The 24,429-nt window shown below is 53.3% G+C and overlaps 1 protein-coding gene across 2 annotated transcripts in view; it reads right to left on the reverse strand.

Moving 5' to 3' along the window:
* Positions 1 to 24,429, reverse strand: part of OLFM2 (olfactomedin 2) — a 61,029-nt gene that overhangs the window by 874 nt on the left and 35,726 nt on the right. For both annotated transcript variants that reach the window (XM_030299881.1, XM_030299873.1), the window contains exons 2-5: positions 3,554 to 3,703; positions 2,083 to 2,229; positions 1,387 to 1,606; positions 948 to 1,054 (exon numbers count right to left, since the gene is read on the reverse strand). In XM_030299881.1, coding sequence (XP_030155741.1) covers positions 948 to 1,054; positions 1,387 to 1,606; positions 2,083 to 2,229; positions 3,554 to 3,562 — 483 coding nt within the window. In that variant the 5' untranslated portion in view covers positions 3,563 to 3,703. The remainder of the gene's footprint in view (positions 1 to 947; positions 1,055 to 1,386; positions 1,607 to 2,082; positions 2,230 to 3,553; positions 3,704 to 24,429) is intronic.

Genomic DNA, 24,429 nt, shown 5'->3' on the forward strand with positions numbered 1-24,429 from the left:
AGAGAGCCGCTGGTCGCTGCGGGACCACCGCCAGGGACCCGAAGGCCCCGGCAACCACACGGGAACCACCCACGGTCGTTCGGGATCATCAGTCAGCCGTGGGGTGACCCTTCGTGACCCCTCAGAGCCCCAGGAGCGGGATCGTTCGGTCGGGACCCGCCACCGGTCTTAAGACAGACACCGAGTGGATGGTGTTTGCTACCTAAGGATCAGGGGAAGTTGCAGCCCCTGGTGACTCTCGGGGCCCACGAATTCACCGGTCATCGGAGACGGGACGGTGAGCGGTTACCAGACAGCCCTCGGGTGATGAGGTCAGTTGCGCTCACTGGCGGTGGGCAACCCCTGTAGCCACGAGATGGCCCTCCCTGGGGCAGACTGCTGGGCTAATAAGCACTTTAAAACCCTTAATGCCAACGGCATCACGACCATTTTGAAGATAAGGAAATCGAGGCTCAGAGACCTTAAGGAACCTGCCCAAGGCCCTCTAAGAATTGGTGGCAGCGGGATGCACATCCAAGTGTGATTCCCCATCCCAACCTCCTAACCCCTCGGTTGGACCTCCATAATCCCTGGGAGGCCAGTGATCATCGTGAGGCACTGGCTGTTCACCACCTCTCATCCGGGACACTCAGTGGCCACCTCGTGAGCAGTACCAGTCACCAGGGCAGTTAATGGATGGTTCCGGTTAATGGGTCAGAGGTGATGGGCAGTCGTGACCACGGGGGCCACCAGAAGTCCAAAGGTCAACAGACTTGGCGATTTTCAGGGCTGGAAGGCCCTTGGTCACCTGGTGGCTACGAGACAGTCAAGGGGAGGGTCAAGGGCCCCGGAGAGCTTACGACACTCGAGGCTACAAGAGAAGAATTGGTGTGGAATTGCTGGGCACCTGTTGGTGGTCACAGGCTGTCTCCCAGGCTCTGACCCCTGGGGCGGGCACAGTCACTCACCCGGCTGTCCGCACTGGGGGCCATCGTGTCGGTCATCCAGGAGCCGAAGCGGGATCCCATGGCCCGAACGGTGATAGGGTTACTGACCCCAGTCAGCTTCCCACAGCCTGGGAGGCAGGAACAGGGCCGATGAGGGTGGAGAATGGGAAGAGGCAGGGCAAGGACGGTGCGGTTCGATCAAACCGGGAAGAGCTGGGACCAGGGCTGAGGGAGGATCCAGAAATCTGGTCCCAAGACGGAGTCAGGTTGAAGGTTAGAGACTGGAAGTCAAGAGTCAGGGCCGTTTCCAGTTTCTGGGTCTATTTTGGGCCTTGGGTAGGGAAGTCAAAGGTCAAAGTTCAGAAGTTGGAGGTCAAAACCGTGTCCAGCTTCTGGGCACACGGGTGGCATTAGGGTTGGGCGTGCAAGTCAGGGGTCAAAGTCAAGGGTCAAGGCATACCCAGCTTCTGGGCGCAGGCATGGAGCCTGGCCTCCAGGGCCATCACCCGCCGCTGCAAGTCCTCGTAGCCGTAGGCGCCCATCTCCTCCTGGATGGCAGCAAGGCTGCTGGAGAGATTCCGCACTTCCTCCCGCAGGCGCACGATGGTCCGCGTGTCCGCCTTGTACTGCTCCAGGACTGAGCTCAGGGGCAGCAGCTCCGACATCCTGTCCTTCAGTTCCTGCCCGCCAACATGGAACCCTCACTGATCCTAGCCCCTGACCTTTGACCCAGGCCCGACCCCAACCTTTGACCCATAGCTTCACACCTTATTTTATTTATTTATTTATTTTTGAGAGAGAGAGAGAGAGAGAGAGAGAGAGAGAGCTCACATGCATGAGCAGGGGAGCGACAGAGAGGAAAAGAGAGAGAATCCCAAGAAGGCTCCACGCCATCAGCACAGAGCCCGATGCGGGGCTCGAACTCACAAAACGAGATCACGTCCTGAGCCGAGAGTCGGACACTTAACCGACTGAGCCACCCAGGCGCCCCCTCACCCCTTATCTTTGATGCACCCCTGGCTCTTGACATTTGGTCCCTACTAGACCCTAGATCCCAGCCTACCCTTGGTCCTCCTCAGACATGACTACTCTCAGAAGTAATGGGCGCTGATCCCAATTCTTTCCTCGGCTCCTGAGCTGACCCAGAAGGACCCACCTGGAAGCTCTTGGCCGAGAGGGACCCATCGGCCGCCCGGAGTCGTGCGTCCAGGCTTCGCATGAGGGTCTCCATGCTGCGCACGTACTGGAGGTCACGGTACGTCCGCAGCTCAAGGACCTCCATGGACTGGGAGACGTTCTGGACCTAGGAGCTTGGGAGGGTTAGGGAGAGCCAGACTCCTGCCCTCCCCGCCCCCCTGAGATGCCACAGACCGGGCCTGACGGAGCCAGAGGCCAAACACCCAGCCAACCGCCTCCCCTGCTCTTACCGGCAACCTCCCAATGACACGCCCAGGCGATCCGTCAGCTCCCACCTCTCTCCCCTGCCTCCCTGCCTCCCCGGCTCCCGGCTTGCGCTGTGGCCCCCAGCAGTCAGTTCTTCACACGGCAGCCAGAGGGAGCTTTGCGAAAGGAACACGGGATCACCCTCCCCCGCAGGCCCTGCGGGCTGGTCCCCCCTCCTCACCTGCCTCCTCGTCATGTCCTCCCACTGCGGCCACCAGCCCCCTTTCCTCTCACACACTCGAAGCTCCAGCCCTCTGCCTCCTTCAGGTGGGGTCCTCACAGGCAGGCCCCGCGTCTAGCTTGTCCACAGCTAAATCAGCGGGGCCCGGCGCTGGCCTAAACTAGACGCTCAGCAAGTACTTTCCAGCTTCCCCTGCCCCAGCCTCTCCTAACCCAGAGTGAGGACCCCCAGCTCCCACTTCTCCCTGCCTAAGGTGAACTCAGAGACGATCCTGGCTGCTTGTCACAACACACACTCTCCTGAACCCCTTGTTCACATGACACTCGGAAGGTCTCAGAAACCTAACGGCCTGACGCCCACCCCGACGCCACAGAACGTTTTTAGAGCCATTGTCAACAATCAGGGGATACCACACGGATGTCCCAAACTGGCGGGGAGGGCAGTTCCGGTGTCGCGGGCAGGGCCAGGATCCTGCAGGGTTAGTGGCCGGGAGACTCCAGTGCTGACCAGGGTCTCTTCCGTTCTCTACGAAACCCTCAGCTTCCTCGTCTATAGGGTGATGACGAGAGGTAGCTGGTCCCTTTCAACACTGACATCGGAGCTGACTAGTGAGCAGTTCAGCTGGACACTATCAAGGGACAGCAGTCAGTCCCTAAAGGGCATCAGAGCATCCTGGGGGTGGGGAGGTTGAATGGGGACTGTTTTATATCAGCCCCAATCACAAGGGGATGGAATCTTACATAAACCTCTTGGGGTTGGAGGGTGAGACCCCCCCCCCAAGGGACACACAAGACACTTTTTTAGCAGGCGAGTCTGGTGACTCGGATGCTGCCTCCCCACACAACGCTCAGCTTCGCCTCCAAAGAAGAAAACACCCACCTGGAGGGCAGCCGGGTTATCCACCAGCTCTGAACAATCTGGATGGCTGGATCTGGCCCCGGCTGACCCGGACGGGGGCCGAGGGCAGGGTGGGACCCGAGCGCTTTTCACGGTCTGCTCTTACCTTCCCCATCAGCTGCCGCAGCTCCCGGCTCCGGCCATCGCGGGAGCAGGTGCTCTGCGCGGGGATCACGGCCGTGCAGATGCATTTCCCGTCGGGCGCCTGGGCCGAGGTGTAGAGCTGCCAGCCCTCCTCGGGGCTCTGGAAGAGGGTCTGCAGGGAAGTCGGGGGGTCAGACAGCAGGAGCCCGATAGGGGATTCCCCCGGCCCATGCTGGGGGAGAAAGGGGACCCAGGGAAACGACAGATGCCCCGGAATGTGCTGGACCACGTGCTGAGCGCCTGGTGCATGTGATCTCAATCCCTCCTCAAGGAAACCCATTTGCCAGATGATGAGACAGGTATGGGGGGGGGGGGGGCCGGTTCAGGAACGCGGCAAGGAGTTGTGGGATTCGAGCCCTTCCACAAGACAGGAATTCATCCTCGCACACGTGTTCGCACACACACAGCACTGCCTCCATAACCGTCAGCGGGACGCAGACCCACTTGTACTGATCCCCAAACCTGGAGCTCCCTCTCTGCTTTCCCAGCCCACTGTGACACACGGACTCTGGGTATACTGTTGTCATCCCCACCCTCCACCCCTGCTCCCGAGAAGCCCAGATAAGGTAATGGCGAGAGGGCGACAGAATCCTCACAGAGACTTCCAAGCCCTTGAATAGAAGGCATCACTTCAGACTCCTAAATTAAACTTCAGGTCGGGGCGCCTGGGTGGCTCAGTCGGCTAAGCGTCTGACTTCAAGCTCAGGTCGTGATCTCGCAGTTTCTGAGTTCAAGCCCCACGTCGGGTTCTGTGCTGACAGCTCAGAGCCTGGAGCCTGCTTCGGATTTGGTGTTCCCTCTCTCTCTTGCCCCTCCCCCGCTCCTGCTCTGTCTCTCTCTCTCTCTCTGTGTCTCAAAAACAAAATAAAAAAACGTTCAAAAAAATTTTTTTTAAAACGGAAAAAAAAAATAAATTTCAGGTCAATTTATGATGCTCATAATGCTCCTTCAGAACACTAGCAATCTTTCCAGGCGTGCTCAGTGATCAAATAAATTTGTGCGTTGCTCCGTGAAAGGTGTTCCTTTGGTGCAGGACTTATCAGAGCCTTTGAAATGCTAATGTGCTTCAGGGAACTACAAAATGTTCTACACTTATTAGAAAATACCTAGTGAGTGCCTATTTTATGCCTGGCATAGGGTCTGGGATAGGGCTAGGAAAAGAGGGGTAAAGAAAACATATCTGGCCCATTGTCCATGGATGGAGGAAACAGACATCAAACGTGAAAATGCACGGATACTTCTGGAACCATTCACTGCAGTCAATGCTCCAAAGAAAGTGCAGGGAGTAACGGGGGTCTTTGTCAGGCTGGGATTTCAGAGGAGGTACCTCAGAGAAGGGACATTCAGAGTGAGCCAGGGGAAAACGAAAGGACAGGGGACACTTTTGACACCACAAATTCAAATCAATATCCGGACGTGTTTGAGCAACAGCGTTCGAAAAGAAGTGAGTGATCACAGGATGGAACATGGTGGCCCCCAGATCAGGCCCCCTGGAGTTTCACCAGAACATACCAGACTTAGTCACAAGCCCCAATCTTTTTGTTTTCATCAGGGAAGTACGGTCTCCTTTGTTCGACCAAACACTTGTTAAGCTCCTACTGTGTGTCAGGCTCCATTCTGGATACTGAAAACACAGCAGTAAACAAAATGCCCAAACACAAAAGCTCTTCTAGGAGCTTACATTAGACAAAGACAGAAATAGGCAAGTAAATGCCAAATATTTAAAGGGTGATGAGTGCCATACAGGGAATCTGCAACGTCAGGGTGGCTCCAACAATGTGTCATTTGAGTCAAGACCTGAAGCCGGTGAGGGATGAGCTATGCAGATATCTCAGGAAGGAGGTTCCAGGCAGAGATAAGAACAAGTGCAAAGGCCCTGAGGCACGGCCACGCCTGGTATGTTCGGGGCACACGGAAAAGGCTGGCGTGGCTGAAGCAGAGTGCGAAAGGTGGTGAGTAGGGGGGTGAGAGCAGGGAGGGGGCAGGACCGCATCTTCAGGACCTGTGGGTTGGCGGGGAAGACTTTGGTTTTTCCTCTGAGTGAGGTGGGAGCCACAGAGGGTTCTGAACGAGGAGGGATGTCACCTGACTCAGGTGTTCACAGACACAGGTGGTTGGGGGGGGGGGCGGTTGCTGGGGACAGACGGGGGGCCAGGGCAGCAGACCAGGGCAAATGACACTGCATCGGTCCCGGCGAACAAGGATGGGTGGTAGCCGGAGAGGTGGGAAATGAAAGACTGTGGTCCTATCCAGGATGCGTTCCTACATACCTGGAAAAAGTCCTCATAAAACCCCAGTGTTTTACAGAGAAACAAAGCCTCACAATAATTGTTCATTTGGACAGCGGTTAACTGATCGCCCCACAGAAGCTGTTCCCACGAGCCGTAGCAGAGATAAGCCAGACCGTGAGTTACGAGCAATCTTGGAGACACCAGCTAATAGCCCACCTTTTTCTCTCCCACTCAGTGAAGGCTTTTTGTTTTTTTAAAGCTTATTGTAAAGTGAGCGACTGATGTAATTGTACAGATGAGCCTGACTCCCCCACTAATTTATAAGAAAAGTAAGCCATTCATAAACGCCATCTGAAATGATTGTAATTAGATATTCTTTGTGCCTTATTTATGTACACGCTTTTTGAAGTTGGGGGGGGTCCCCCTTTTTGAATGTTTATTTAGTTTTAAATTTTTTAAATGTTAATTTATTTTTTAAGAGAGAGACAGAGAGCAGGCAGGGGAGGGGCAGAGAGAGAGGGAGACACAGAATCCGAAGCGGGCTCCAGGCTCCGAGCTGTCAGCACAGAGCCCGACGCGGGGCTCGAACCCATGAACTACGAGATCATGACCTGAGCCAAAGTCAGATGCTTAAGCGACTGAGCCACCCAGGCGCCCCTGGGGGGAATCCCCCTTTTTAACAGTCCACGCCTCCCCCATGGAGCAGTGAAGTCACCCAGCCTTCCTTGCATGCAGGTATGATTGCGGGGGGTGGGGGCGGGAAGCCAACACTCAAGCCTCCCAGGCCTTAACTACAGAAACACCAGAATCCCCCACTGCAAAGGCTTCCTCTGTATGTAAGTCCCAGCCTGCTCTGCCTTTGCACTGGGCAAGCCCCTCCCACCCAGCAGTCCCCAACGAGGCCACACGTAGGAGCCAGTGGTAGAGACCAGTAGCCCTCTGGCCTGTCCCGTAGGAGAGCTCTGAGATGCATGCCGCAGGCAACTTTCCAGGGCTGTGTCCCAGGTGCCCACGGGGACACCCTGTTCCTTAGCTCACCCTGCACGGGAGTCCTTCACTTCCCGGCTCACTTCTCCTACTGGTTCCTCCCAGTATCACCCCCCAGGTGGATACTTAACGCTCAACTCCTCCCCACCAGCTCTGCTTCTGCAGGGAGCCTGACCTAGGACCGGAAGGGCGGTCCAAGAACACCTTGTCCCTTGGTTCCAGGAGAATGTGAAACTAGCCTTGTCTCCTTTCATGACAAGTCTAGTTCTTTACAATGAAACAAGAAAAGGAGGGAAGGAAGGAAGGAAGGAAGGAAGGAAGGAAGGAAGGAAGGAAGAACTTGAGACTAAGCACCCCCATCCATGTTCCCCTGGCTCTGATCCCCAAGCCTTTTGGACCACACCCCCCTCCTAAGATTCTCATTTGTGCAGAGACAAAGCAGCCGGTTCAACATAATTAACATCTCCTTTCTGCAATTCCTAGTGTGTCCTTTGAAGCAAACAAGCCATTTTCTCTCAACATATGAAATATTGAATTCTAAAAGAGAAGCAAGATTTAAGTGGCAAGGAGGGAAGGCCTCCACGGCTTTCCTAAAATAATTGTCTGCGCTGGACGCACCTCGCTGAAATGTTCTCTGCAGCAATGTAATTAAATGCCTGAGGCTCGGCTGCCAAATCTCCGCACATAAGAGACCCGGACTTTTGCCTGGCGGGTTCAAGTTCAAATACGCAGTCAAGTTCATGTCCCCGGGACCCACTGGAGTCCTGGAAGGCTCCTTGTTTGAGAGTCCGCATGCCAGCTCTCTCAGACTGGGTTTAGCTCAGAACCTCGGTCATGAACTTGTGGAGGGCACAGTCGTAGGGGTAGAGAAGGGCCTGCCCTAAGAAAAATGCTTATAACAGCAGGTGTGCGAGCCCAGGAACCGTCCAGGTACAGAAACCTCCAGTCAGGCGGCCTGTCTCACCACTGCGGGGGCAAATGTACTGGAGAAGCCAGCTGCTCTCTTGGCCGAGCTGCTGGTGCTGAGTTTAATATTCCTGCTAATGGGCTCTAAGCGGGTAAGCTATGCGCTCAAGTAGCCGCTTCTCAAATCGTCTTTTCTGGCTGCGATTTTTTCAAATACTTTCACCAAGGATGCTGCGCCCCAATTAAAGCAGCAGTCCCCCGTGACAGGTCCAGGATTGACACGCAGGAAAAAATTCCTCTCGCTGTCACACCCTGGCTCATCATCGCGGCCTACGGCTCTGCCACTTACGTCCTGGTTCAAAAACAATTCCTGGCTCTTCCAGGGGCAGAAGGATCGCTTGCAGGATCCCGGGCCAGCCATCCGTGGAGCACTGGCTACCGGGGTTTACCCAACAGGAACAGAGCTAGCGGCTGCCTCTTAATAAGACAAGGATATTATTGCATTTGAGGCCGGGTAATTTAATCAGGAGGCAGAAGTGGCTTGGGGCACATATATTTATTTGTACCCTGCCTTGTTCCAGAGAGGGACTGCAAGTGGTTTACGAGGGTACGTAAACCACCACACGATAGCTCCAATTAGATAGGAGAGTAGGAATTAGATGTTTCTGGAGGGCCGTCTGCCAACCCAGAGCGACAGCCTCCAGGTTTCTCCTTGTGTATTTAACCCAGCCAATCCGAGTCTAAGAATTGGGCCCAGGGAAACCGTGTGGACAAGCACATGACTGCTGCAACGATGCTCATTAAAGCGCTGTTCAAAATTGGACACCTAGAATTTTCTCCCTGCAGTTCTTTGACGGCAGGGGGCTTGATTTCAAAACGTAAGGTGTATGCGCAGGAGGGAATACTATGCAGCCATGAAAAGAGGAGATCAGCGGGGATTTTTATCGTCATCTTCAGATTGACTTTATCTTCTAAGTTTCCTACAGTGAGCACATATTGGTCTTGGAAAGATTTTTCAACCTCCTCCCCCCCCACCCCCCCCTTTTTTTTTTGCAACGGAGACGAGGAAGAAAGAGAAAAGTGGGGAGGTAGACAGAGCCAAAAATTAGGCTAAGAAAAACTCATCCCTTTAAAACCCGAACAGCCAGCATATGGTCAAGCCATAAATTTGGCTCTAGGTTCCTTAGCAGCCAGCTCAAAAAGGAAAAGCTGGTCATTTATGCGGTTCCCAGTGTCCTGAAACAAAAGCACACCAGCTGCTTAGCAGCGAGCTTAACTATTTTCGGTCCCAAGAACAGGCAAGGATCTCACCCACGATCCTCCCAAAAAGGAGTCCCTGTGATGGCACCAGGATCTTTCCAGACAACATTCTTACACTGGGGAGGAGCGGGGGGGGGGGAAGGGGGGGTGGGCAAAATAGGTGAAGGGATTAAGAGGCACAAACTTGCGGTTTTAAAATAAATAAGTCACAGGGATGAAAAGTACAGCACAGGGAATGTAGTCAATATATTGTAACAACGTTGGACGGGGACAGATGGGGACTACACTTCTCGGGGTGAGCATTGCATAATGTATAGAATCATCAGATCGCTTTGTTGCGCACCTGAAACTAATATCACACTGCATATTTTTCCAGTTAAAAAACCTCACGACAGGGGCGCCCGGCTGGCTCAGTCCATGGAGCATGCAACTTTTGATCTCGGGGTTGTGAGTTCGAGCCCCGTGTTGGGTGTAGAGATTACTTAAAAAAATATAAAATCTTAAAAAAACAAGACAAAACAAAACTTATCCAGAAACAACTCATTTCCTTTGGCTGTTTCTGACTCCCACTCGGATGGTAGAGAAGAGCCCGGTGGTTGACCGCAGAGTCCGGGGGTCAGGCTGCCTGGGTCTACGTCCTGACTTGGCCACTCGCTTGTTGTCTGGCCTGGGCAAGTCATTTAACCTCTGTTAAAGGTTCCTCATCTGGAAAATGGACACGGTAATTGTACCTACCTCACAGGGCTCGTGGGAAGCGTGAATGGATTAATGCTTTTTGTGCGAGCAACTGGCAACAGTCATCGGCACGTAGTAAGTGCTATGTGTTTGCCCTTATTATTATTACCCTCATGACTCTAAAGCCAATTCGCTAGCTTCCTGAAGTCAAAATGGTCTGACCTTGATGCAGGCACTGAACCGAGATGATCCGGAAGAACCCGGGAGAGTCCCGTGGAGCTGGGGCGGAGGCTGCAGGATGGTGAAGAGTTGAAAGGCCGATGTTGGAGAGGAGTGAGCCCCATGGAAGATGGGCAGAGACACTTGCCCCGTCCTCGTCCCCATGTGGCTCAGTCGGCCCCCTGTCCTGGAGCATCTCCTACGCCAGCAAGCAACAAGGTGACACGGCCGTTGTCTCTGGCCCGTCCTCTGGTCTTGCCCGAACACCCTGCTTTTCCCGCCTCCAGGCCTTCGCCCTGGCGGGACCCTCTGCCATCAACACTCTTGCCCCATCTCACAGCCGGGCTAACTCTTCCCGTTCCTGGGGCTGTCGCATAAATGTCTCTTCCAAAAGCAGTCTCGCTGTCCCTGCCCCATGTCACCCACCTCTCAAGGCATCCTGGGCTGGCTTTCCCTAACATTTCTGCTTCTTACTCTATGTCAAGCATCGTTCTAAGGACTTTGTAAGTAGGTGACCAGCAGGCACTGCCGTTCTCTGCCTTTGGTAAGGGGAAGAAACTGGGGCAGAGGGTTCAAATCTCTTCCCCAGAGCGTCACAGTCTCTTGTACCGTCCTGGGCTTCAAACGCAGGCCATCTGACTCCACGGTCTATACCTCCACGTCGCACCTTCTCAGTCCTCCTTCAGGGCCGGAGCCCGATGGCCATTAGGACCTCACGGGCGTGACCACTAGCCCAAAGCCTGCCTCTGCCCCTGCACGGGAACCAGCATGGGGGTGGGGAATTCTGTCTGCTTTGTCATCCACTGCATCCCCCGGGCCTGCCACACTGAATGTTCATTGGATAATCGGACAGTGGTTGGCCAGCGGGACAGAGAGCAAACTTCTTGATAGGTCCACCATCCATTCCCCCTTCTGCCACCAAACTAGCTTCCGTCTGTCCTAGGGAGGGATCAGGGATCTTGTGATGTCAGGCTGGAGAGAGACACCGGGCAGGCTCAGAAGCAGGCATGGCTTCTCCCTGACGGCCGCGATGGCAGAAGGGCCGTGATGAATAACCAGGGACATGCCTGTCTGCCACGTCTGAGCCATGACAGGGGCCACGTCCCTTTGGAGGGCTTGAGATAATAGCAGACTGCTCCTGTCAGACCCCGAGGTATTGGGCAAATGCCCCCCCTGAGTGATAAGCGTGACAGGTGTTAAGGACATTATCAGCTCACCTATGCCAACTGGGTCTCCGCAGCCTAAGCAGCTGGGGCTTTGCCGGTGACAGCCTGTGGCTGGTGGTGACTATGAGCTCATTCATTCATTCACTCACTCTCAATGCAGTTAGCCCGCCTTGTCCTGAGAGGCTATCCAAGCCGGCAGCACAGCACAACCTCTTACCCTCGGAAGGCCCCCAAGCCTTGGCAGGAGGCCCTCAGCACCCCTGGAGCCCCTGTCAAGCCAGGACTTATGTTCCAGGACGTCTTGGGCTCTGCCATCACAGTGCCAGTGTGGACCAATAATCAATGGCATAGACTTTCTTGGGAAATACAGGAAGAGACACAGGTCTCTCCGTTCGACTGACCTCCCCCACTCAAGTCCAAGGAAGGCTTGCATTGTGCAAGTATTTACAAACTCAGCCCCTTCCCTCCGAGTGTGGCCCAGACTGTGCTGGAACCACCATGAATCCCTGCAGACAGTCCTAAAAGTAGGGCTTATGGACAGAGGTTTGCATCAAGGCTACAAGTTCTCATACAAGGGTCATGCCGGTCATCAGAGAAGCTTGCTTTGAGAAACTGTAAGTCCCTTCCACCCCACCCCAACACTCAAGAACACCCTCGTTGAAGAGAGCTTTCTGGGAGGGAACCAACTCCCTCCTAAGCCTGCTGAGTTTCACAGGCCTCCTTTCAGATCCTCAATGACTCCTGAGTCTTTATCACCCCAGGGCCTTTGAACTTGCTGCCATGATGAGAGCCATGATGAGAGCTTTCCCCAGGGTAGATGTCATGGGGACAGACAAGTCAGAGCTCACAGGATTTGCTGAGGGTGGAAGGAAAATGGGGGAGCCGAACAACAGGGTGGGTGGTGGGGGTGTCATTTACTGAGATGGAGAAGGCTGGAGAAGGGGGTCTGTGGCAGGGGGAGGGGCAGATGGGGGGGTGGCAATCAAGAGTCTGGTCTGAGATGTGCATTTGGATGCTGGCTGTAGAGAGATGGGATTTATTTTTTTTATTTATTTTTTTTTTTAATTTTTTTTTTCAACGTTTATTTATTTTGGGGACAGAGAGAGACAGAGCATGAACGGGGGAGGGGCAGAGAGAGAGGGAGACACAGAATCGGAAACAGGCTCCAGGCTCCGAGCCATCAGCCCAGAGCCTGACGCGGGGCTTGAACTCACGGACCGCGAGATCGTGACCTGGCTGAAGTCGGACGCTCAACCGACTGCGCCACCCAGGCGCCCCGAGAGATGGGATTTAAATCGTGGAATGGATGAAGGAGAGGAGCAGCCACTGAGGTTTCCTAGTTTATTTAACTCTTGTAGAGCGTGCCCTTTGCTATGGGCTGAACGTCTCTCTGTCTCCCCAAAATTCATATGTTGAAACCTAACCCCCAGTGTGAAGGTATTTGAAGGTGAGCCCTATGGGAGGGAGATCGGTGCCCTGATAAGAGACCCCAGAGAGCTCCCTTATCCCTCCCACCACGTGAAGATGCTGTCTATGAGCCAGGAATCTGGCTCTCATCAGACACCGAATCCGCCGGCACCTTGATGGACTTCCCAGCCTCCAGAGCTGGGACAAGTAACTGTTGGTTGCTTAAGCCCCGCATCTATACTACCTGTGTTATACAGCCCGGACAGACTAAGACATTCGTCTAAGCTGCTTTACAAAAATGAAGTCCTTATAGCCTCCCCTCATGCAATGAGGTAGGCACCAACACCAGATCCATTTTACAGATGGAACAACTGAGGCACAGAGAGGAAAGTCAGATGTCCAAACTCACAGGGCTGGTAAGTATCCAAGCTCGCATCTGGATGCTGGCCTCTCAGACTCTCAAATACTTGCTTAGTCACTATGCTCAGGGAAGAAAAGTCTCTCCCTCCATAGAAGCTTGGCCTCAAGACTTATACCTCTGATCCATTCTCCCCAGAGAAGCCAGAGCTGGCTTTCAACAGGTCACCTCCACATTGAACCCTGCATAGCTCCAGGTGCCCTCCATATAAAGCTAGTCACTAGTCCTGCCCCGTCAAGCCTGGATGAATTCTCAGCCTCCCCTGAGTTTTTGTGAGTTCTTAAGCAGATCACTTGGCCTCTGTCATTTGTAAAATGGAGATTAAAAATGTCCTCTGACCCTTGAGTGCACGCACGTGCGCGCGCACACACACACAAACACACTTAAGCGTAAGCTGCTTGATGACTGCCCCCGCTCTGTATGGTTGGGAACTACATTTCCCACACTGCCTTGCCCTCTGGCTTCCAGGAAGATGCAGCCAATGGAAGGAATTCATGGATGATCTGAGGGCGGGACAAAGGGATAAGCAGGGGTATTTTCCCCCTTGCTGCCTCCTGTGTTATAGCCATAGCTACATCTCCTCTGTGGCTTAAGCTTCCGCCAACAGTTCCACTCCCAAGCTCTGTTTGTATCACCTTTTCTACTTGATGTCAAGTCCTAGGGGATAGAGGCTGTCTGCTGTTGTTAATCTCTGGGTTTCATCTCCATCCCTTGTTTAGTTTCGTATCTCTTGCACCATGTTTGTAAACAATTCCCCATATTAAAATCCATAAAATCCCTCAAAGATTTGTTTCTTTAGTCAGACACTGAAGAGAATAATAGCTGCTCAGTTAATACATGTAATACAGTTAGTACATGTTAATACAGGCAGCCATAGAGTTTTACAACACAGGCTGCTTCAGTCCAAATTCTGATCTGTTCCTTTTTGTGTGGCTTGGGGCAAGTAGCCCAATCCTTCTGTGCCTTCCTTAACCTCTCTGCTTTCTCATCTAAACACTGTGATCATAAAAGCCAGGCCTCACACAGTTGTCATCAGGACAAGGAGTTAGTACATGTCAAGAGTCAACCACAGTGCCTGGCATATAGTGTGTGCCCAGTCGGTAGGACCTTTTATATCAACCCACAGAACCAGCAATGTTCTAGAATAGTTCCATGTCCCCTGCTGACTTATTTTTAATTTTTTTTTTAATTTTGGAATAATGTTAGATTGACAGCAAAGTTGTGAAGATAGGACAGACAGCTTCCATATGCCCGCCACCCACCCAATTCCCTCCGATGCTAACCTTTTACATACCCACGGTACACCTGTCACAACGAAGGAAACAACCCTGGTGCGTCACTACAACTAAACTCCAGGCTTTATCGGATTTCCCTAGTCTTTCCACTCATGTCCTTTTTCTGGCCCAGAGTCTCACGTTGTATTTAGTTATCACAGCTCCTTCATCTCCTCCGTTCTGTGATAGTTTCTCGGTCTTTCGCTGTTTCTCAGGACCTTGCCAGTTTTGAGGACTAGTGGTCAAGGACTTTGCACATGCCCCTGTGCTTTGAAGGGCAGAAACCGGGTCCTGATTTCTCCCTGTGGTTTCCTGGCACACAGCCCGATGCCTGGCACACAGTAGCTGCTTCACAGACACTTCCTAAATGAATGAATACATGAATGGCAATCATTTCTTTATTCTCCCACACCCCGTGTTCTGTAGGCATCCCTGCCAGAGGCTAGATGTAGAAAAGTTCAGAGTGAAATAAAAGCTCTTCTCTCTTCAGAAGGGTTCCTTTTTGATCCTTTCTTTGTAGACATCAAGGATCTATTTCTTTAATATTTAGGGGGTTTTGTACCAAATAGAAGCGGCTACATTTGCATCAGATGTCTCGTTTTTCAAGGCAAGTGAGAGAGATCTTTATAGCAGGATGGGTTTCTTCCTTCCCAGATCTGTCACTCGATTTCTCTGCTTCTCCCTCCCTGGCTTTTGGGTCTCTGGCAGGGGCAGGGTGGGGGTTGGGGCGAATCATCCACACTTTGATGTCCTCTCGGTCCCAGGCCCAGGAAGCTTAATTAGAATCTCACAGGTGGCTAGGTGGCTCAGTCAGTTAAGCGGCTGACTTCAGCTCAGATCATGATCTCACGGTTCCGTGAGTTCGAGCTTTACGTCGGGCTCTGTGCTGACAGTTCGGAGCCTGGAGCCTGCTTCAGATTCTGTGTCTTCCTTTCTCTCTGTATCCCTCCCCCTCTCACGCCCTGTCTCTCTCTCTCAAAAGTAAATGGAGAAACATTAAAAAAAAAAAAAAAAAAACAGCTCACAAAGTTGCCGAGACTGAGCCAGCCTCAGGAGCTGGTGCAGGAGGCTGGCTGGTGATGGAGACGAATTAGAAGCTTTCTTTCCCATCCCTCTGAACAGTTCAATATTTGCCATGGGGACCCAGGGGCCTGCCTTCGGGTACACAGAGCATGCCCCTCTTCTAACATTAGCAGGGCAGAGATGGGAATTCCCTTTAACTGCCCAGGCCTGGGGGTCTGACTGCTTTTTATTCCTCAGCCCTGGCAGGGCAAGCTGAAAGCAGGGATGGGAGAAAAATGCCCCCATCGAGGTCATTTCCCCGCCACCACAGCCCCTGCTGCTGGAAGACACTGGCTGGGGTTTAATCTCTCGCCTGAAGTTTGTCAGAAGTAAAAATGAGCCTGGGTGAGCTTTTCCGACACTTCCCTCGACTTACAGGAATTCAATTTCTGGACTGGGCATAAATTTGCAGCCACCAGCGCCCGCGGCGGGGGCTGGGGCTCGGCATATTGGCCGGGGATGGATTTCTGAAATCAATCCGTCGGCGCGTGGAAAAGGTCGTCGTGGGGGAAATTTATCTTCCGTGGCTGGCTGAGACATTTCATGCCACCGCCAGGGACGCCCCTGCACAAAATGGAGGTGTTTGCTGCGAGGCTCCCAGGTGGGGGCTGGAGGGAGGAAACCTTGAAGGCTGGAGAGCGTGGCCGGGAGGTGACAAGGGACCAACCTGCCAGCTAATAACTCACAGGGGCAGCCAAGTGCCGGGACCGCCTGAAAACCCAGTTCCACGGGCTCCGTGTATGTCCCTGCAGGCGGCAAGTTAATGCGGGGTTCAGACCCTTTGTCATTTGGTTGCATCTCTGACACACATTCCGGGGTTTCAAAGAAGTGAGTCGCAAAGGCATTCGATTCCTCCAGCCAAAGTGAGGCCACAGAACACAGTCGTTGAAGGCTCTGACTCTGGAGCCAGTCACTTGAGTAGAAGTTCCAGCTTTGTTGCGTGACCTTGGGCACGTGACTCAACCACCCCGAGCTTCCATTTCCCCATCTGTAATATGGGGTTAAGAATAGCAGTGATGTGGGCACCTGGGCATCTCAGTCGGTTAAGCATCTGACTCTTGGTTTGGGCTCAGGTCATGATCTCACGGCTCGTGAGTTCAAGCCCCTCATCAGGCTCTGTGCTGGCAGTGTGGAGCCTGCTTGGGATTCTCTCCCTCTCTCTCTGCCCCTCCCCTGCCTTCTCTTTCTCTCTCTCTCTCTCTCTCTCAAAATAAACTTAAAAGAAAAGAATGGTAGTGATGTTATTGAGATTGTTGTTAATATATTCGAATGGCTTAACACAGGCAATGTAATACACGAGTGCAATAAAATTGATCATAGAATAAAAATAAACGAATAGGTGCTGACAGGGAACACAAAAAGGCAGCTCAGCATCTGGGGACCAGACAGTCTGCATTTAAATCCTGGCCCTGTGTTACCTTGGGCAAGTTACTTACCCCCTCTGAGCCTCAGTCTGTCTATCTCTCAAAGGGGAGGGAGGTGATGACAATGTTGGTGTTTTGAGGGGTAAGTGAGCTAAAATATGTGAGAGACAAGTGAAGGGGCGATTATAAAACAGTTTGGCGAGTGCCATGCTGGGGGCAGTACAGGGTGCTGTAGGCAGAGGCTGGTTGGCTATGGAGCCCGGTTTGAGGGTTCAGGGACAGCCTTCCGGAAGAAGCCAAAGCTAAATAGTATGAATGGGCAGGATTCCGCAGGGTGAGTGAGGGGGTTCCAGGCAGAGGGAACAGTGTGGGCAAAGACCCGGAGGGGAGAGAGCAACTGTGCATCCCACCAGTATTTACTGAGCACCTGCTATGTGCTGAGCACGCTGTAGGCACTGGAGACACAGCAGCAAATGGGACAAAGATCCCCACCCTCGTGTCAGTTCCACTCCGGTAGGAAGACGCGCGGCACACTTGAAACTTGTTCAATGAGGTGCCGAAGCTCAAGTTGGGAGGCGGGAGGTGAGCTGGGTGTTCTGCTGGTCTCTCCGGATCCTCTCGCCCCACTCCTCCTTCCTCTCTGTGCTCTGGGAGGCTAACCTCTCCAGCCCTCACCTCCCAGAATCCCCTGCCCTCCAGCATTCAATGGAGCCTGGCCAATGACGGCAGCCACAGGAGACAGGGGGGCAGAGGAGAGAGAGTCTGGGGGGAGGAACACGGTTCAGCCCATGACCATGTGTGAGTAGGGAAAGGATCTGGTCAGGAACATCATGGAGGATGGACCGGCCAGAGCAAGACAGAGAGGCAGAGAAATCCACCAGATGAGCACATCGGAAGGCTGACGTGGCCCATCGTTGTGAGTTTTCCAGGGCTTTCAAAGAAATGAATCTCAAAGACAGAAAACAGCTCTAGCCGGGAGACACGTCCCCCTCTCAGAGGGGAGGGGGCAGCGACAGCCACCGGGGTCACCGGAGCCCTTTGTTAGCGAGAATGGGCCACTTGAAGGGAAATCGATCCCAGCTAAGCGTCGAGCAGCTGCTCCCAGCCAAAGCTGCCGGAGAGAGGCCCTTTGCCCCTTCTCTTCCAGGTCTGGGACGAGAGCCAGCAGGATCCTGAAGATTGTTCTGCCAGGTGGCCAGTCCCAGAAGAGCCTTCAATCAGCATGCATTGTGGTGTCCATCCCAGGTGGCATTCCAGCATCACCTCCAGCCTCGGTACTAACCAGAGACCAGCTCCACATGTAATGATTATTATTGTCATCAGCCTTGCCAGGCACTGCCTGTGTGCCAAGCACTCTACATGCATAATGCTTGCATGAGGGACCCCCCCTCGTGCCACTTCCTAGCCATGTGACCCTGAGCAAGTGACTTGAACCTCACCGTGCCTCAGTTTCCCCATCTGTAAAACAGGGCTAACAGTAGCACCCACCTCGTCGGATTGTTGACGTAAATGAGTGCCCGTGTGCACAGCTTCAAACCCTACACAGTGGGGACCGTGTAGGCTCAGCTACTGAGAGTATTGTCCCCATTCATCTCACAACAGCTGTGTGGTGTCAGGCTGTTATAAACTGAAGGTTGGGGAGGAAGAGTCAAGTGGCAGAGACTGCTGTGGAACAGAGGCCACGCTAGATGGTTCCATGGAGGGAATACAATAGGGCAAGTGTGATACAGAGGAGCCAGGAAGGCTGAAAGAGGAAGTGGGGAAAGCGAAATGATATAAAAAAGAGTAAATGCAAGAAACTTCAGGGTTAGCAAGGGCAAAAGGAGGAGGGGTGTTACCAGAGCCCAGGAGCAGGGACCACCAAGCAGGAATTGTGGTTGCCTGAGTGGATGGCAGCCGGGAGCTGGACCCAGGGACGAGACAAAGCCACCACCTGAAGCAAAGAAACAGGGGGAGAAATCCTCTGGCTTCTCTCTTCCTCCCACCTCCAACTGCCACCACAGCCTCCCATTGGCTGAACCCAACAGGAAGCCAGTGAGCAAGGGAACTTGGGAGATGTAGTTTTCAGGGGTCAACTGTCCCGCAATACAGAGAACAAAGGAAGGGCAAGGAGCAGATCCAAGGGACACCAGGTAAATAACAAGCCCACAGGACTACGGCCCCATGCTGCCTCTCCCTAAAGTTGTCTTAACTACCAAGCTACAAACTTACAGAGCACTTGCCTAAGTCAACTGTCCCATTTCATGCCCCACAGTAAGTCTGAAGGAACAGTGATAATGCTGAATCCTCCTTGTCCATAGTTAAGAGCCAAGTTTAAAAGTCACCACCTCAGGGAAGCACTCCCTGATTACCTCCTTAAAGAAGCCCTTTTCGGTCCTCATCTCCCTGTCTGGCACTTCTCATGGCAGACACCATGCTATATATAATTTGTCGGCTGGTATGGCTCCTTTCCACGAGGAAGCAAACATACAAGTACAAACACCTCGTATCTTGGTCACTACCATGTCCCCGGTGCCTAGAACAGCACTTGGCACAGAGTAAGTGCTCAATAAATATTTCTACAATTTCTTTTGTTTTTGGCAATGCTGCTTCTTTATGTATTAGGTGGTGGAGCTAGAACCGCAAACCCAGGTCTGTGGGGTTATACAGATGCTGGTGTTTCTACTCTCCAACAGGTGACCCTACGACTCTCCAAACTCTGTGCATCTTTCAAGGCTGAGAGCAAACATCACCACCTCCAGGAAGCTTCTCTGTCCCTGAAGACAGATCAGGGACCCCTCCTGTGTGTGCCTCCATCGTTCCCTACCCCTTCCCTCTCAAAAGGTTCCTATACTTTATACCTTTCCTTGCCCGGGTGGGTGTGTCTGTGTCCTATTAGGCGGTGCGCTCCGTAAGGGCAGGGCTGGTCTACTTTCCTACTGTGGCCCCAATACCAGCACAAGCTGAACAGAGTAGGCAGGCCTCATCAGGAGGTGAATGAATGAATGAATGAATGAACGAACGGACGAACAAATGCCTCCTGCATACTCCGAGTCTCCCATGGGACCTCTTTCTCCTCCACTCCGCTCACACCTTCTATTCCATTCTCTCGGGCTCACCTCCCTTCTCCTCCTTCCTTCCCAGGATGGATACGAGGGCTCTGGGTTTTGAAGGAGTCACGGGGCCTAAGGCAGTTGAGTGTAGCTTGGAAGCACACAAACCTCAGAGCCTAAAAGCCTGAGTTCAAATCCTGGCTCCTCCGCTTGCTAGCTGTGAGGCCTTGGGCAAGTGACTTAACTTCTCTGCGCATCCGCTTCCACATCTGCAAAGTGGGTACAATAGCAGCGTCTTTCGAGAGGACTGTGGGGGGAATTAAACGAGCTATTCCGACCTGTTTCGGGGCAGCGTCTCTTCTTCTCAGTTCCCTTCTGCAATTCCCAGGCAAGTCCGGGAAGCAGAAGGCTGAGTCTCCAGCAGTTCATGAATCCAGAAAGGATCTCAGCTGTATCAGGGGAGCCCCAGTGCCAAGTTGGCCTGATTTTCATCCTGAGAGAGCTGAGAACAGACATCCGCACTATGATTGGCATAAATGGCTGGTGCTCCTGTGACCCTGTTCGTTGGAGCCTTGGGGGTACAGGAGATGTTCTTGGGCCTCTGCCCAGATCTCCTCACTGGGCACACCCACCCTGCATATGCTGAGTGGGAGCTCCCAGCTAGCACCTGTGACCTTTTCTGGAGACCTGCCCTTGGCTTTTGGGAGTCACCACACCCTGGAGAGGCATGGGAGGGGTTCCCTACCCCCCGGAGCAGCCAAAACGGAACTGATACAGTGGTCCAATTTATATTCCAGAGGGACCTCCGCCCCCATGGAGCAGGTCGAGCCTGGAAGGTACCGGAGACCCCCATCCCCTGCCCGCTCCTGCTCTCCTCACCCTCCACTCACAATTAATCATATGCTCCAAACTCCCGTCTCAGGTTCTGCTTCTCAGGAACCCAACCTAAGACGGGGCAAACAATGAGCATTCAACGTAAGAGGGCATTTACGTGGGTGTCCCTTGCAAGCTCATATTCACACCCAGGCACTAAGTTCTGTCATTGCCACCTACACATGCAATCCGCCTGCCAATCCTGAGAGCGGCTCTCGCTTCGAAATGCATCCCGAATCCTGCCCAGTACAGCCAATCTCCATGTGCAGCCCCCATCGCTCTGCAAGGCTCGCTCTGCTACAATTTGCACATAAAATGTACTACCCCTTGATCCTACATTAAAATGTATCTTGTTTCTTGCGTGTCTCCCCCAAGATACCGTCAGCTCCCCAAGGGCAGGGATGTTTATCGCTGTGTTCTCCAACCAGAACAGTGCCTGGGACATAGTACGTGCCCAATAAACATTTCTGGAATTAAAGAACAAATTATTGAATGCATTCACTTAGAGACAGCTTTAATTACCTCTTTCTCTTACAGCTTTACAGTCAGAATCTACTCCCTTCTCCCTTCTCCCCATCTCATCTCCCCAGGGCAGTCGCCTCTGCCTTGGTCCCCCTGCGGCCACCCTCGCTCCACAGCAGCCAGAAGGTGTCTGTGAGCAGCTGAGTCAGGCCATATGCTTCCTCTGTTCAGAACCCTCCATGGCTCCCACCTCCCCTGAGTAAAAGCCCAAATCCTCACCACTGTCCACAGGGCCCGTCCCCTCCCTGCCCTGTCCCCCTACCCCTCTCTCCCCCTCCCTCCCTCTGCTCCAGTCACAGGAGTCTCCTCCCTGTTCCTGCGACACCTCAAGCCCGCTTCTTCTATCTCAAGTCTCAAAACTGGCTATTCCTTTGGAATGTCCTTCCGCCTCCTCCAAATCTTTACTCAAATGTCATTGTTTCCAGAGCCCTTCCCGGACGGCTCCCCCACCAGTCAAAACTCTAAGTGTCTCAGCATTACCCACCCCCTCTCTACCTTACCAACTTCTGACACACTACCTCATCTGTGCGCTGATTTCGTGTGCCATCGTTCTTCCCTCCAGAATGCCAGGCAGGGATGATTTTGATCTGTTTTTGTTCACTGCTGTGTCGCCCGCACCTACAATAGCACCTTACACACAACAGGTACTTGGTATTTGGCTTGTGAGCTTTTTAAATTCCACACGGCCACCCTAGGAGGCAGTGACTCTCAGTGTTCCCCTTACGCAGACGAGGAAACCAAGGCCCAGAGGGAAGCCATGGGAAGCCCAGGAGCCGGGAGCGTGGGCGTTTCTATGGTGTGTGCGACTGTGTGTGCTGGTCTGAGCCCGAGGGGCTGTATCTGCCTGAATGTGAACACAGGAGGCTGCCCCGGACGTGTTCAAGCAGATTTTGCATGTGAGTGTCTGTGTGTGGAAGGGGGGCAGTGGGCCAGACCGCAGGCAGGTGCAAACGCGCGTCTGCGTCCTTGCTGTGTATGTGTGTGTGACGGCGTCCTGGAGGATGGAGATTTGTGCACCCATAGCCAGGCGGTGTGCGTGCGTGTGTGGAGGGGTAGCTCTGGGAGGCTTGGCTGGGGTTGGAACTGAACTTAAAGGAAATTGGTGGGTGAGGGAAGAACCCCATCAGCCACAGGCCTGTTATTTATAGACGGATCTTGGTTCATAAATTCCGAATGTTTTTTTTTTTTTTTTATCTCTCTCACTGCCAGGCCCCTATAAATATTCATGAGCTTCCTGCCTCGGAATATTTAAGTAGTCGAAAGGAGGAGTGGGTGGACCGTGAGGGGAAGGAGAGGGTCTCCCGTGGCATTGGGAGGACATGCGGGTGGGGAGAACGGGGGTCTCTCTGGATTTGCCTTCTCCCCTCCGGGCTCCCCTTCCAAGCTGCGGCTGGCAAGACGGGGAAGGTTCTCAGCCAATACAGAGATCTCCCAATGCCTATTATTATTCTTTCCCAGTGTCTGTGGAAAAATACCGCCCACTCCGGGGGCAGAGAAGGTGTCTGCGCTGTTTTCTCAGCTCTGGCTTGGAAACTCGTTACCCTGGGACCCCCAGCTCAGGAGGGAGGGGCAGGCCCCTCAGATGTGCCAGGAGGTAAGGGAGCTCTGCAGGCAAACCACGGGGAGGGCATGTGTGGCCCCCTGCCTGGTCCCAAGGAGAGGGGCGGGTCATAAAGACTGGTCCATACGGGAGGAGATCAAGCGTGCGTGTGTGAGTGTGTAACTCTCTAGACGTGTTAGAAACTGGGGCAGTCAATACAACTGTTCACAACTTTCCCGCCTCTTCTCTCTCGGGCCCAGATAGAACTGTGCTTCCCCGGTGTGGCCCCGTGACTCCCTTTAGCCAACGCTGTGTGAGTGTTAGTGACTTCCCGGTGACAGCGTTAAGAGCCAGTGCGTGACCTGGAAGTGCGTGTTGATGAGAAGCCTCTGTCAGCTGGGGTCCCCAGATGACCACACGAGGCAGAGACGCGCCCCCACGCCCCCCCCCCCCCCCGTCAACTGCCTGCAGCACGAGGTCATTTGATGAGTGTGATGGACGTGGGGCACGTCTGTGTCTGTGTGGCCAAGAACGCACAGCCGTGCATAGCCCTTTATAAGCCTGAGTGTGTGAGCACGAGCAAGTGTATGCACTTACACAAATGCGTGTATAAAGCAGGGATGAGTCAGAGTGTGCTCGACTGCACCTGGGGGGGGGGGGGGATGTGAACGTGGAAGGCGAGGCACTGAACGGCACACCCTCCAGGGGGCGCTGTTCTCAGAGCACAATACTCCCTCTAGAATCCTGCCGCTTCACGGATGTGAAAATGTCATCATGTGGGAGGCTGCGTTTGAGCATGCTGCCTAGGTTGGCCGAGAGCGTGTATGTGTGCCCGAGGATCTGTGTGTGGCTGCTGTGTCACTGTCCATGTCCGTGCAAGGCATGTGGCTGTGTGTTTGAGGCACAGGCGTGGGTTTGGTGCTGTGTGTGTGTGTGTGTGTGTGTGTGTCTACCGCAGTGTGAATGTGTGAGCCCCTGTGTGTTATGTGCCTGTGTGGAATGCAGGTATTGTTCTAGTCTGCATCAGAGTGGCCACCATCAACATGGAGGCAGGGACGGCCACCCTGGGCATTCCCAAGCTGTCGGCTCTACTGAGCGTGTTTCCGGGCTCAGGTGCCTGCACTGGCTCAAACTCGGGTCCTAGGATGACCTTACACTGGAAAATAATTCACTTCCTCTTATTAGTCCTGGGACACACCGTGTCATGTGCAATGGGCATTAATCACAGAGGGACCCAACAGTTTCAGGGAAGTGTCTCAACACCTAGAGAGATCCCCACAGGGCAAACCTGATGTGAGTGTGTAATTCAACTCCCCCAAGATAAGCCTATTTTCCGTTTCTGTTGTCATTAGCTCTGCTCTGCTCTATCCCAGGACCTGGGTTTGGCTTTGTCTAGCTAAACCTTCCACTGTAGCCCTGGTTCACCCAGGACTTGCATTTGTTCCTGGTTTCCTGGGACCAGGTTTATCTTTGGTCTATCCCTGGACCCAAGTTCAGCCTTTGTCTACTCAGGGTTTGGCCCTGACCCTCATCTGTCTCAGAGTCAACCATGGAGTATCTTAAGACCTCAGGGGTGTCTCCCTGTTCTGTCCCAGGACTTGAATTAATCCCCAGTCTTGGAACCCAAGTTGAGCCTGGTCTATCTCAGAACTCAGTTTCCCCCGGATCTATCTCAGTATATGGGTCCACCTTGCCTGAGCTCGACCTTCACAATTGGGTGAGAAATCTACTAGCTGAAGGTTCCTCTTCTCAGCATCTCCCCACTCACGGAGCGCTGCCCCCCCCCCCCCGGAGCTCAGGCCTCTGGGATGGATGTCCACTGCAACTGACTGTCATGCTCCAGGATCAATGAGGGTAGGGGGACTTGATTTTTCTGAAACCATTATCTAAAATTCATCAAAG

The sequence above is a fragment of the Lynx canadensis genome, chromosome A2 (genome assembly GCF_007474595.2).
Source record: "Lynx canadensis isolate LIC74 chromosome A2, mLynCan4.pri.v2, whole genome shotgun sequence".
Classification (NCBI taxonomy): Eukaryota; Metazoa; Chordata; class Mammalia; order Carnivora; family Felidae; genus Lynx; species Lynx canadensis.